At 43.2% G+C, this 14,012-nt stretch overlaps 1 protein-coding gene and 2 non-coding genes across 5 annotated transcripts in view; 1 reads left to right on the forward strand and 2 right to left on the reverse strand.

Annotated features, from left to right (window-relative positions):
• Nucleotides 1-12,742, forward strand: part of LOC121732276 (prominin-like protein) — a 63,703-nt gene extending 50,961 nt beyond the window's left edge. For 2 of the 3 annotated variants that reach the window (XM_042122104.1, XM_042122105.1), the window contains 7 exons: nucleotides 1,160-1,294; nucleotides 1,864-2,022; nucleotides 2,223-2,344; nucleotides 5,243-5,293; nucleotides 9,818-9,967; nucleotides 10,216-10,296; nucleotides 10,560-12,742. In XM_042122104.1, the coding sequence (XP_041978038.1) occupies nucleotides 1,160-1,294; nucleotides 1,864-2,022; nucleotides 2,223-2,344; nucleotides 5,243-5,293; nucleotides 9,818-9,967; nucleotides 10,216-10,296; nucleotides 10,560-10,572 (711 nt within the window). In that variant the 3' untranslated portion in view covers nucleotides 10,573-12,742. The remainder of the gene's footprint in view (nucleotides 1-1,159; nucleotides 1,295-1,863; nucleotides 2,023-2,222; nucleotides 2,345-5,242; nucleotides 5,294-9,817; nucleotides 9,968-10,215; nucleotides 10,297-10,559) is intronic. The other variant, XM_042122106.1, reaches the window with a different exon arrangement.
• Nucleotides 12,743-13,624: 882 nt separating this feature from the next.
• Nucleotides 13,625-13,696, reverse strand: Trnae-uuc. The gene has a single exon. It is a non-coding gene; the product is annotated as a tRNA-Glu (tRNA).
• Nucleotides 13,697-13,896: 200 nt separating this feature from the next.
• On the reverse strand, nucleotides 13,897-13,968 carry Trnap-agg. The gene has a single exon. It is a non-coding gene; the product is annotated as a tRNA-Pro (tRNA).
• Between the last annotated feature and the right edge of the window lie 44 nt (nucleotides 13,969-14,012).

A 14,012-nucleotide genomic window follows, 5' to 3' on the forward strand; every position in this document is an offset into this window, starting at 1 on the left:
AAACGGGACCCTATTCATAAGACTTCTATGTCTGTCTGTCCGTCTGTCTGTCTCCAGGCTGTATCTCAAGAACCGCTATAGCTAGAGTTCTAAAATTTTCACAGATTATGTATATCTGTTGCCGCTATAACAACAAATACTAAAAACAAAATTAAAATAATATTTAAAGGGGCTTCCATACAAGAAAAGTGATTTTTTTGGCCGTTTTGCTCGATATCAATAATGGCAACAGGTAGGCACTTGATATTTTCATAAAGGCCTTATATATGTCTACTTTAATATTTAAGAATAATATTAAAATAAAATAAAAAATAAGGGAGGCTCCCATGCAAAAACACAATTTTTAGTCTATGTTTGCTCTATAACAGTACCCTTCGTGCGCGAGTCCGACTCGCACTTGGTCGATTTTTTTTAATAATTATTATACAGCAATAGGCTACTTGACCTATATTCAATTTCATTGAAAAAATGCATATTTCTAGTAGAACTTGGCCTTGGAAATCGTATTTTAACCTTATCATCAAATAAAAGCTTATGATTGATAAATAAAGTCGATTTGAAAATATGCTTTTATGAAAATAGGATTTGTACTGACGAAAACGCTTTTGCGGTACTTCCGATTTGGATGTGACGTCATCACACTCGTCATTTAATATCTTTTATTTATCGCGCTCGTTATATGCAAGTTTATTTGTACATAAAATTTATTTAATAATAAGAATAAGCCTAGAAAGATTTGTAAAATATATTTTCTTGATTAATTCCAATGAAACATTAGTTTTATATATTATCTCCATTTATTGTAGACGGGAAATGAAATGGCCAAAACTTTTCTCTAAAAGTTTTCAACATTACAAATTATTTCTAATTTCTTATTTAATTCTTTTATAATTTTTGGGCACTTTTAGACTCGTACATTTAGCACATAAAAAAATTTCAATAAAGAGAGTCTAAAATACAAAACGTATGACGTCACACTATGGCGGACAGTGTTTTCGGCGCCATTTATAAGGCATATTTTTCAATCAACATTTATATGGGTTTCTACTGTGTAAAATATTAAAATATTTTTTTTTTGTGAAAATGAATGATTAAGAAGCGATTAGCATGAAGAAAAAAATTAGGTCAAGTAGCCTATTATATTGTGTTGTGATGACAGACGATCGCGACGGAGCTGCGTGACGTGCTGCGATTCAACCAGTCGTCGCTGAAGGAGGCGATCCAGTACCGGCTGCGCGACGCCAGCGAGGTCGAGCTGTTCCTCAACACGCAGGGACCAGACCTCGTGCAGAACGTGAGCTAATACCCACCGCAATACGTACACCTAAGGCGGAGATGCATCTCTAAATTTGTACTGAATTGACAGATATCAATTGCGTGAGACGTCTTGCAAATCTGTCAAATCCATACAAATTTAGAAATGCATCTACGCGTCACGTTGCGGTCCGAATTGACCCTAATACGCGTAACGTTCAATAACGATTGTGGAAAAAAGACACATGAATTAAAACTTGTGCAAAGCCTTAGCGAAGACGCCCATTAAAAGCTACAGGACTGTTAAGCGTCTGTCACTCGAGAGACCATTCCCTCGAGAGACATAATCAGTGAGTCAGTGACGGTGTAGTTTAGCTATCAATAAAACCTTACCTTATTAGAGCTATTCAATTGACTGAATTTTCAACTAAGATATGAACTATCTGGCACATCGAAAACTAACTCTATGAGGGTTAAAAAAAACGACGAAATAGCTTAGACCTCTTGCGCGAGAAAACCCTTGCGCTTCGCTTGGCCCGTCTTGCACGACCGTGCCCCAGATAAATTTTGTGAGTTAATACAATGTAGTTATATGCGTCTACGTTTCAGCTGACGCGCGAGTTCGCGGAGGCGGTGGGCGCGCGGCTGCAGGCGTACCTGGCGCGCGTCGCGCACGCCGCCGAGCACGACGTCGCGCGCTGCGGCCCGCTCTCGCACGCCTTCAACACCACGCGCGACCACGCCTGCAAGGCCACGCTGCTGCCCATTGTCAGTTTTTTAAAATTTTTTTTAGGGTGGCTATAAAAATAAAATGACATATAGAAATATTCCGAAGTAGATTCGATGAAAACTTGCTTCATTAAATGGAGTTCTATAGTTATAGGTATATACAACAGTACCACATGGTTCTCATATAGATGCTGCCCTGTTTATAATATTCAGTGATGGTATGACGTGGAACATTCCAGAATGGTTTCTGGATGTCTGTGGCGTGGTGCGTGGTGCTGTGGGTGCCGCTGATGGTGCTGGCGCCGCGACTCGCGCGCCTTTACCGTCACGCCGACCCCTACCCCGGCCCGCTCGTCGAGGCGTACGTACACCCCTCCTCATCTCTACTCCAATGTCGCACACACACACACATACTCAGTTTAAATTCATTCTCATCTAAACGTTAACAAAGTGTCTTATGTGGTCAGAACCAACCAATAACAATGATGCAATTTAAGAACATATTGTGTTTACATTTAGATCAAAATGAATTTAATTGCAGTTTGTAAAATGACAATCGATTATTTCTTGTTCTACTATCCCACAAAAATGTTGATGATGTCATATTACAAATTGAGGTATGAAATCAGACTTTACACGTGAATACTCGTCTATTCAGAAATAATATGATATAATGGCAGCCACACGTAGTGTAGTCAGTCAGTACTACTACAATATAACAAATAAACGATCTGGTAATAATAATATGACGTTTGGTTGCTATTTACATATTATTTTTGATATGAACATGTTTCACAACTGAGAACACACACTACCGCGACGTACACACTCGTATAAGAACGACGAACGCACAGCTCCATATTATTACGATGCCTGTTCGTGTGCTTTAAGGCTGCTAACAAAATCAACGACCTCGATATGCCCGCAGAGACGCTCCTTTGCGAGCATTCAAATACTTACCTTTTAAGGTAATATAACTGAAAATATTCTGTTTTACCAAATACAAAATTTAAACAAACAAACAACTATAAACACAAGATCAAAATAAGACTGCGTTATGTGTAAAACTCACTCGATTATCGCGCTATTTTCATCAAACATTGGTCATGGTATAGTGATGAATTTTGTGAAGACAGATATTAGGAGAAATAAAATTCAAGTAATAAGATACAATTTTTAGACGTAATTTTGTTGACTATCACATAATATAATATGAATGATTATTATGTGCCGAGCGAGTGTTACACAGGCGCCGCATCGCAGTAGCAATAGCCGCGCCCGCTGCATAGACACTCCCAACTAGGACGGGACTTGTTTTTTAATATCGGTCATGTACTATAAAAGTTAAGACTGTTGTTTTATTGCAACTGTCGCGACTATGGTCACTAGTGCAGTTTAGTGTTAGTGAAATCCCTGCACCGGTGACCGGCTGTGCAGCGGGCGCCCTAGTGTAAGTTCATTCATCTGCCATCGTTCGATTTCGTTTTATTTTATCGTAGTCGGAGCGATCTGACCTCCCCCAGCCGGGCGGCAAACCGACTGCATTAACATTTATTTTTGATTTCTTATAATTTCGTTTTATGATTTACTCGATTTAACGTTCCCTTGATTTCGATTTGGTTCGTTCGTAATTTGGGTTTGTTGTGCACCCCATCCCGCCCGCGCACGTCCGAGTCGAGGAGCCGACGTCGCCGCGCCGCCCGCACGCAGGAGCACACGTAGTCGAGACGGAGATTTTCAGTTTTCGAATTGAGTTTGTTTGGTTATCACTCACCGCCATCCCCCATCACTTCGGCGCGGAACGCTCGAGCCGGGCGCTCCGGCCGTAGTCTAAATGCCCGGACTCCTCGCGGGTGGTGACGTGTGGTGTCTGTGCAGCGAGTATGAGCCGGTGGCGGGTCGCGGCCGGTGGCGCTGGCCCGGCGCGGCGCCCGGTAATGTCCGCCCCGCTCGCCCCTCCGCCCGCACCGCCCCGCCCCTCCGCGCGCACCGGTACTGCGCCGCCGCGCCGCACGCCGACCGATATACACCGCAGTTTAATTCCGATAAACAGTTGACCGCGTTCATATGTCCCGAAAATGGCGAATTTAAATTTTGGACAAATAGTTTCGAGTAGGCTGCGTGTGCGTGCGCGGGTGTGAGTGCGTGCGCACGTGGGTGCATGCTTGCGTGCGTGCGGCGCGGCGGTCCGCTCGAGTTGGCTCGTGACGTGTGCTCTTCGACCCCCTAGCGGCTTGCACGATCCCCCTCACTCTAACTCACATTGGCTCACCGGAATGTTGCGTAGTTTGCGAAAACTAAAAAATGCATTAGATGTAAATTAGTTTTTATAGAGATGAAAGTACTCGACTGTTGAATTTTGAATTTTCATTTGTAGTTTTGAGGAATGCTTTTCTACTAAATAATTAGAATGTTTTTTCATTTTTGTAAGTTTCGCTGAGTCGTGTGTGAGTACCCAGTAGTGTCACTGTACGCAGCCGCCTGGACATCGTTAACGTCTCTACTCTTTACACTAGTAAGACGATTATGTTAGTAAATCGTTCTACGTTTATTCGTAGCACGGAACGCGTCTAATTAGATTTTTCTACTTTTATATTTTCATTTCAGTTTCTACTGCGTCTTCAGTTTAAACTATGACTAAAAATATATTCAGAACGAACAATTTTATTATAATGTAGAGAGGGAACGGAAATTAATATTATAGAGACGATAACGATCGTTTGGCGTTAACTACTCCCGGCCACCCGACTGACCGTGTCGTGGCCACACAACTGTAGTTCCCAGTAGTAGCGCAGTCGAGGCGATCTTCATTTGGTGTTTCCGTTGTTCATCCGACATCCCGCATCGCGCACTCCCGCCAGCTAGACTCGACATGTAGCGACATCGTAACCGACATTCCGTCATCGTGTCATCCGTCGACTAGACCCTCCCCCCCTAGATACTCGATATAGAGACTGAGTAATGCTAGAAGTGTTATCACTCGTGTACACGAAATTGAGTTACAAGTAAATATCGAGTAATCGATGTCGATGTTAGCTACTATACTGTGTGCAGCCGCCGCCGTCCGCGCCAGCCCGCCCGCCGCCTCGGGCGTGTCTCACCTCTTGACACCCTTCCCCTTGTCGTGATTTTAAACTGGAACTGGTGTTACTTCCTAAACAATAAAATGAATAATCTCACTGTGTCGACGGGGCGGACTCTGGCGCGGCGCGGGGCGGCGCGGCGGCGCTCGGCTCACTGACCGTTTGTTCTGTTGCAGCGAGTATTTGTATGACGCGTACGCGGACCGCGATAACGTACCCCTCGCCAAGTAAGTGTACTCCCCCTCCCCCCTCCGGTCCCCCCGCCCCGCATGCCCTCCCCCCGGCGCACGCGGCTCCGGCGAGTAGATGTAGTGGCGTAGACGCCGGGAGCCCCGTGCGGTCTCGCATGGCGCGACGCGCGCGCGAAGCCTCGCAGCTGGTGTTTGGCTTGGTATCTAACGGACCGGAATGTGCTCGCAAGGTGACCGACCGCCCGCATGCGACCCCCACAACAGACTTAAATTCTTTTTTTTTTGGTTCGGTTCTGTTCTTTTCGTCCCCGCCCGGAGGCCGGGGCCCCGGGGAGCCGAGTCCCCGGGGCCCCTCTCAAGTGTCGCGTCGGCCGCAGCGGCTCCAAGCGCAGCACGCTGGACATCGAGGGCAAGATCGCCGAGTGGCGCGGCCGCAACCGCGCCGCGGAGGAGGGCGAGGGCGGCGGCGGGCGGGCGGCGGGCACGTGCGTGGTACTGGGCGGCGCGGGGGGCGGGCCGGGGGGCGTGTGCACGCTGCTGGCGCCGCCCGCCGCCGCCGCGCTGCTCGACGACCTCAAGACGCGCCTCGACGCCAAGGATGAGGACAACGAGTCCGGCATACACGAGGCGGACTAGACGCCGGCGCTCCGGCTGCCGCCCGTTGCCGACGCAGTCCCAGCGGTGTCCCTTGTACTGTAAATACGTCAGACGGAGAATCTGCGGAAGCGCATCGAATGATTGGTGAAATAAAGATCGATCGCTACTTTCCGTCTGATGTATTTCACTTAAACTAGAATATCCCCGGTGGCGCCACCAAGTTCAACTCTCACTCAGTGACACTCCATTGTATCTCGTTATAAACTACCGGCAATATGTAATTGAAAACTGATGTTTAAATAATATGGCGCGATGGCGCCACCATGGCGTCCTAATTAATTTAGAACCGAGTAAAATTTACTCGATAGTCAATGGAATTTTGTATCGAATCAAATTGTAGGCATATCGTAGCTTGTAGCATTTTTGAACGTTTACAGTGTGCGTGTGACGTACGAAGTTTATTCGATTTTGATGTTTGTATTTGTATCGATGTATTGTAACTTTTAAGACGAGTAATTAAATCGCTGTCGAGTCGACCAATTTTGCAGTAGAGAGTTTCTGTTTCTAGTCTTCCAATCGTTGTCTACTGATTTTGTCTGACTGTCAGAATATGCACGTGCAAAATTTCTGCACTTCTTTCGCTGCGCCTACAGTTCTGACTCACTCTTGACATATCAGTAATATTACGTTTATTATTATGCAACCAATGAACCTCTATTATACGTTGACATAAAAAAGTTAAAGAAAAATGTTAAAGTATAACTTTATATTACTGATACATAGTTTGAGAGTTCTGTAAGCGCTGTGCTATGGGCTACTTTTGGCCCGCTAGGCTAGTGTACTCTAGGTTAAGTGTAGGTAAGGCTCCGGGTACTGTAACCCACTCGTCCGCTTGCCGCTTCCGCCTACCGATACACAAACATCCTCACCCGGCCATCTCGGGTCACCGATCTCTCGTATACAGGGTGTTACATTTTAGAAATTCGTTTCGTCCGCTCGTGTTAGGATGTTTGTGATCGAACCTTTTCGCAACGCTCGTACAATGTATACAAACAAAGTTATATCCATACTGTAGCAGCCGTTTTGAACAAATTTTGTCATAGTTTTGATACTAATGTATGTAAGATATTTGTGCCGGGTAGCTGGTCCTAGCACGGAGGTCGGATCTCATTATGATTAGTGGATAGGGTGCAGTTTTTGAACCGTATGTTAGTGTCAGTAAAATGGTAATTGTAATTTTAATAATTTTTGCTATAAGTACGTATTTTCCAAATAATTAGTACCGTTTCATAACATTTTTCTTAATAATAAGAGTCTGTTTAGGATTTTAACTTTTAAGTCAATATATCTCACAACATAATGTCTAAATAGCTAAGGAATTGTATTATCGACATAACATTATTATACTTATATCGTTGTAACTAATAAATGTGTCGTCAACTGCAACTACTCAGTGGATAACAAAAAGTAGTCGCTACTATTGAATATCATTCTGTTCGAGCATTATAAAAAATACTATGTATCATAGTGAGTTAATAAATATTTGTCCGAAAGCAAGACGTACTGAGCCGCAGTCCACAACCGGCTTTGCCAATGATCCCAAGCAAGGAATAAAGTTCCCATACGCGATATTATTAATCTCTTCAAAGATATCAAAGATTTGGAAATAAAACTATTATATTCACATGACATATTTTATTTTCTTTACATATATCAGTAAATATTTGTTTCTCAGTACAGTCTTGCATAGGATATTATAGGTGTTTATTATAATTGGCATACAAACATGTACTCGTAGTTGTAAGAGTTGCACTGCAGTGAATTGACATACATGTATATCGTGCCGTATTTATAAGTTAATAATCTCACATAGCATATCTCGTAAGTCGTGCGCTATATTCGTTAATAACTTATTATGTAATTAAAATATTGCGTACTTAATAACTTATCATAATAATATCTCCTATGCCATATGCGATATCTCGTATGTAATATGATATCCGTATAGCGGTATCTGTAACTCACTCGTATGTCATATGCCAAGTGTCAACAATATGCCAAATATGTATGTGTGTAACGATAGTGTAAGTGTGTAGTGTAGTGGCGGTGGGGAGCGGGCGGCGTCGCGCGCGGTAACTACCTTGTGACTATATTCTGTCCTGCTCCTGCATGATCTGGTGTAGAATGTTCCGTGTTAATAGTTTACTGTCAATCGTCTGGTCGCTGACCATGTAGAAGTTGAAACATTGACGTATCGTCATTTGTTTTTCCATTCTCGCACAAATATATATCACACCTGTGTGGAAACAAATAGTACTTTTATGCGCTAGTGAAAAATATCAATGTGCAAACATCTACAAGTTCGGTGACCGTCCCTTATCCCCTTTAAAGTGAACATAATTTTCTGTTCTGACAAGAATTTTTAGGTAGTTTACCTATTTATAAGCCCATATGATTAGCTAACGTTTGCGCTAACCAATCAAAAGCTATCCAGTAGATAAACTACCAACAAATCGTCTAACAAGCAACTGCGTCTTTAAAGATTACAGCTGAACGCTCAAACACTACTTTAAATGGTTAATACTCAATTTTCAATCGAACTTTGTCATTATACTAAACCAGCAAGCACATACCTATCAGGGCGGTAATTTTCTGTGTTTAGTATGAAAAAAAAAATCGCTGAAACGTTGCACCGATAACTGCGCTCTGATTGGCCGACACTGTTGCGGTCGCGCAGTCTTTAGTGCTGTATTCTTAGCATGATATTGATTGAATAATTTGTTATTTATCGGATTAATTTTGCTAATGAACTATTGAGTTTGTGAAAATAATGGGTCACGTTACATGCCAGATGTGCCAAGCATAAACAGTTAAGATTGTAGCCCAGGTTTGAGGAAACGTTCAGTAGCGATTGAGAATTCAATTGTTAGAGACAATAGTACACTACTGCATGCAACAAGATAGTAAAGATTGAGATTGTTTTGCTGACGTGATTCGATGGAGTAGACAGACATTTGACAAACACTTAGCTATCGAGACAAAAGTCCCTTCATCGACAGTATCACATCACCATTCACCGATCACCAGTCATCTAAATGTTGATTGTATTAGTATAAAATTTTATTGCTCACAGGGCAAATAATATAATTATGTTCTCTGTGACAAAAATCGTTAAGCCCTCGAGCATTTAATACCTGAAAAAGTCAAAACTTAAAACTATTTTCGCTGGATTTTCTGGATCTCTATCTTGCTCTCTCTTACGGGTTGGTTTCATTCTAACTCTACTGTCCTAGTAACTCGGCGAAGGTTGGTCGGTGATATTAAATCTGTATTTAAATCCTAATTTGGCTAAGATTGGTTGGTTATACTTCAGGTAAAAGGTACAAGCTACTTCTTCAGGCTAACTCAAAGGCACGAATATTAATTCCTATTGGCAGGCTAATTATTTTTAAACACCAATTTCTGTCGGTGATGTTTTAACACCCAATAAAATTCTGTTAAAATTTACTCAATATACTTGTCTTTTCTAAGGCTTACAGCCCGAACAACTTTATTTTCCGATGGTCTCTTTATAATATTGATATCGAGTGGTGTAGTGTAGTGGCTCGCTACGTGCATGCTCGCTTCGACAGCACATATATGTGATGCAGGTTTCAAGTGATTTCACTGAGTTTTCGCTTTCACATGTTTCTCTTATCACCTGAAATCTGCAATTTACCCCGGGGTACTGAGCGTGGAGACGGCCATTGGTGTATAATTAAAACTCATGCCATAAGCAAGTTAACAATTCGTGCACACAATATATAAACCTTTTATTTCTTTTTGCACTACACAGTGAAATATAAAAAAAGAAAAATAGTAAATATAAAGTAAAAGTATTTCTGTCATAATATGTGACGGCCGGAAGCCACGCTCAGCCCGCTCCGGCGTGCACGGTGTAGATGACCGTGTCGCGTGTTGCAGCGCGTACAAGGCGGAGAAGCGGGCGGGGCGGAGCGGGGGCGGCGGCGGGGGCGGTGCGGGGGAGGGTGTTGCGGGCCCCGCCCCCCGCGCTGCGCTGGCGCCGCCTGTCGACGCACACCACGCGCGCAGATATAACGATATGGCACCCAAGTGAGTAGTACTTGTATTTATTAGACTACATTATAATATAATATGTTTTGTCCACTAGACGAAGGAAATAAAAAGTAACAATAAAGTGACTAATTCAAATTCAAAGTTAATTATTGCTTATTTTGTGTAATTATCAGGAAATTTTTAATAACATTTTTAATCTTATTCGTGAATATTAATACTCATGGCCCCTGAGAACTAAAACTAGCCATACATAAAAGTTAATAAAACACAAAATTGTGTTCCAGGCACTGGGAAGAAGGGCCTCCCCGCTACCACGGACCCACCGAGTATGAGCGACCTCCGCCATACTACTATCCCGGACCACAGTGAGTACACAAGTCACAACTATACAACGACTACGGGAACTCAACACCCACGTTATGTTCTTGTTGTTCCCACGCTGGACTTAAATAATTTTATATTAAATAGCCTGCAAAATTTATCGTAGGAATTAAAATGCTATGCACGATAATTTGACTGGTTACGAAACCGGCCCCGTCGCCGTATAGGTTTTGGGAGCTAATAATTACATTCTATTATGATGTGTGCTTAAAAAAAAAAACTAAATTTTATTTTTCTGTTTTTTCAGTGATAGAGAGTAAACTTGCGCTCGCAGAGCTGGACGACGACCTGCTCAAGTACTGAGGCGGCCGCGCCCAACCGCACCGTATTCGACCGTACCGTACCAACCGCACCGTACCAACCGTACCGTAGCCACGAGATAACGCCATCCGACTGTCCTCTAGAGTATTTTTTCATTGTAACAATTACTATCTTAGAGGGCCTATTTTGTATATTAAATAAAAAACCGATCATATACAATCGAGGTAAAGATGAGGGTGCTTCGAGGGGCTACAGTCAAAACGGTGGGACGTGTCACGTGATACGAAACATATTTTTTTTGTTAAACGATGTTTTGGGCCTCGTCCCACCGATTTCCCGAGTAAGCGACTGATTACATCGTTGGGTGCTCCGTGTGTGTATGGTCGGTAAAGAAAAGTGTAGAGTAGTCTGTATAGACTATAGAGATTAGCGACACGCAGAAAACAGCCGTGCTCACCTCGGCCACTGCCATACTCTATGAGGATACTGTACGGCCGAGGCCCCACTATCGCGTCTCGATCAGAAGGAGCAGGCGATATAGTGGCGTCTCGGTCGTCCGCGGCTCGAGCTCGACCCGCGTCGGCCCCGCTCGTGCCGCGAGGCGGTCCGCCGCACAAAAGATTATCCGAGAGATTCTAGTGTAGTTATATAAATAATATTATACCGTTAGCTAAGTGTTTATGAGACTCGAGGTGCGGGGCGGCGACGGACGCCGAGTTTTAATTTTATTTAGTCAATATTTTGTGCTTCCTGAGTTCCGCGGCCCGCCCCGCCCAGCCCCGCCCCGCGGGGGTCCAGGAGCTCCGCTACTACGCCAGCATACCGGCCGATACGACTCGACGTCATTCACACGACAACCGGCGTCTCCTATCGGCCGCTAACACTCGTGTAGTTTAGGAGCGAGAGGTGTCGGTCACCCGAAGGTAATTCGTTTCGCTCCGCCCGAGGCGTGTCGCATACTTTAACTCGAGACGAAAGTACAACGAGCTAGACTCGAGTACATAATTCTAAGCGTCGGTATTTCGATAAAATTTTGCCTTCGGTGGAAAGAGAAATATTTTGTGAGACTTCGTTTATTACTATCTCAAAAGAGAAAAAACGATTAGTGACGTAGGCGCTAGAGCGACGTTGACGAAGCCCGCGCGCTCGGGCGGAGCGAGGCGACCGGCTGTCGGACATCACTTCAGTGAAATTTTAATGCATTTAATTCTAGTATTATAATTAAAATCTACTCAATGTAAACGTAATTTAGGGTAACGTTAGGCGGGGCCGGGCGCGGCGGCGGTCGGGCGGCCGTCTCGCCGAGCGCCGTGCCCGGCGGTAGCGAGGTAGGAGTATACGGTGTCGTGTACTATAGAGTTAAGTCGCCCCGACTCGGGGCCTGCTGATGTCGAACTGCCTTATATTATTTTATACTCGTTTTCTCTTGCGGTTTATATTCTTTTACAATTTATATCGTGTAGGGAAATTTTTCGCCCCCGTGCTGATTACGCCGCGCCGACGCCGCGCCGACGCCGCGCCGGTCGGCGCCGATCTCCGTGCATATAATATTATTGCAGTTTAGGTTTAATTTAAGATTTTTAAATTGTTGACTGTTGAAGCGTGAATATCGTAACGCGAATTATCGTAATGCCAAATATCGTGTTTAGCCTCGAAGGCGTCCTCCGGTTGAAATTTCCCGTGGGAAATGACTAATGAGGGTAAACTGTCGCTCTGTCGAATTTATCGGCCGCGCGCCGCGAGGGCGACTAGGCCTCTCGCTGGCGACACGTCCTCCTCTTTTATGGATTATTGGAACGAGTTCCGTCTGCTCACTTTTAGTAGTACGTTTATATTATATTTAGCGAAATCGAGGAGTGTCGCGCGACTGTCGCGATTCTTGTCACGAGTGATGTCAATATTATATTTAGGGGAAATGTGAGGGTGATTTCATCATAAAAGTGAAAGAGACGCCGAGTGGTTTTCGGCCTAGAATTTTACAGACGTAGGAGGGGTAAATATTTTGCTGCAAAACCACTCGTCGCCGCTTTTGAGGGTAGAGGAATGAAGTGGGAGCGACATCTAGTGTCGAGCGGACGCGCCGTGCGCCGCAGGGCGGACGGACGTCTGACGGCTGTGCTATTGCAGATCTGGCGTGTGTCAATGTAAAATAAATATTCAATTATCCCAGCGCTGTGTTTTATTTACTAATTTAAGAGCTGTCTATATTCGTTGTCCATAGAGTTACGACTCACAGTATATAATACAAAAGCTATGATATTTTAACGTTATATTTATATAATACACAATACACATAATTGTTTCATATTCAAGCAGTTAGCAGTGGAAAATATGATCATGCTTATTGCAGTAATTAAGAGCCCATATGACCCTAACTTGACCACATACTTTAACCTAGATCTCAAAATCTGTAAGGTCTAGAAAACTGATTTTTTGACACAAGTAACTTCAGTTCATAAAGATTAAATGCTCAAGACGATTACTCAAAAAATGCTCTATAGTTTCTTTTTTACAAAAAACCTTGTTTTAGACACATTTTAGCTTGGATCTTCGAAGTTTGCTGTCTTTTCTTTAATATTTTTTAATATGTAAAAAGGTATTGATAAAACTTAAATTTGCTCAAAACACTTTTTTCATAATCAATATAGTTCGTCTTTTATTCAAGTAAAACTAACTCGGCGATGATTCCGCGCCGTCCTTTTTCACCTGGCATATGAAAGACGGGCGTGAGTGAGAAGAGATAAGGACGATGTTTGATTTTTAGAGTCAGGTGAGCTCTTAACAAAGGTAATTTTAGAACGGCTAGTCATAATAATTATTGAAAATGTTGCCTTCAGTCGTGGCTATCAATCGTGTAGTGGCAACACACACACACCAAAGGATCGTGAATAATTTATTTATTTTTTATTTTTTATCGAGATAATTTTTACTGTATCAAAAATCAAAAAAACTTGTTTTGAAAAAAATCGATTATTGTTACCTTCCTACTGTTTTAAGCTCTACTGTTTTTGGAGTTTTTTTCATAAATTTGTCGTAAAGACCAAAAGATTCTTCCCGTACCGGGAATCGAACCCGAGCCTCCTGGGTGAAAGCCAGGTATCCTAGCCACTAGACCATACGGGAGTTAACAGTAAATCCCAAATAACCGATTGCAAACCGGTGCGCTGAGCGGCCTCGCAAATATTTGGGAATTTTTGTTTGTGAACTAGTAATTGACCAAAATAATAATATTATTATTACGTACAATGCAAAAAATTTTCTATACATTAAATTACAGACAGCTATGACGTGATCTCAAGAAACAAAATGCCAAAAACGGGCGTGGGCTCGTCCGGGATTTGAACCCGGGACCTCTCGCACCCTAAGCGAAAATCATACCCCTAGACCAACGAGCCAGTTGTGAACTTGGCGAAATTTTGCAATAAAAAACAAGACGTAA

Source organism: Aricia agestis, chromosome 12 (assembly GCF_905147365.1).
Source record: "Aricia agestis chromosome 12, ilAriAges1.1, whole genome shotgun sequence".
NCBI classification, from domain to species: Eukaryota; Metazoa; Arthropoda; class Insecta; order Lepidoptera; family Lycaenidae; genus Aricia; species Aricia agestis.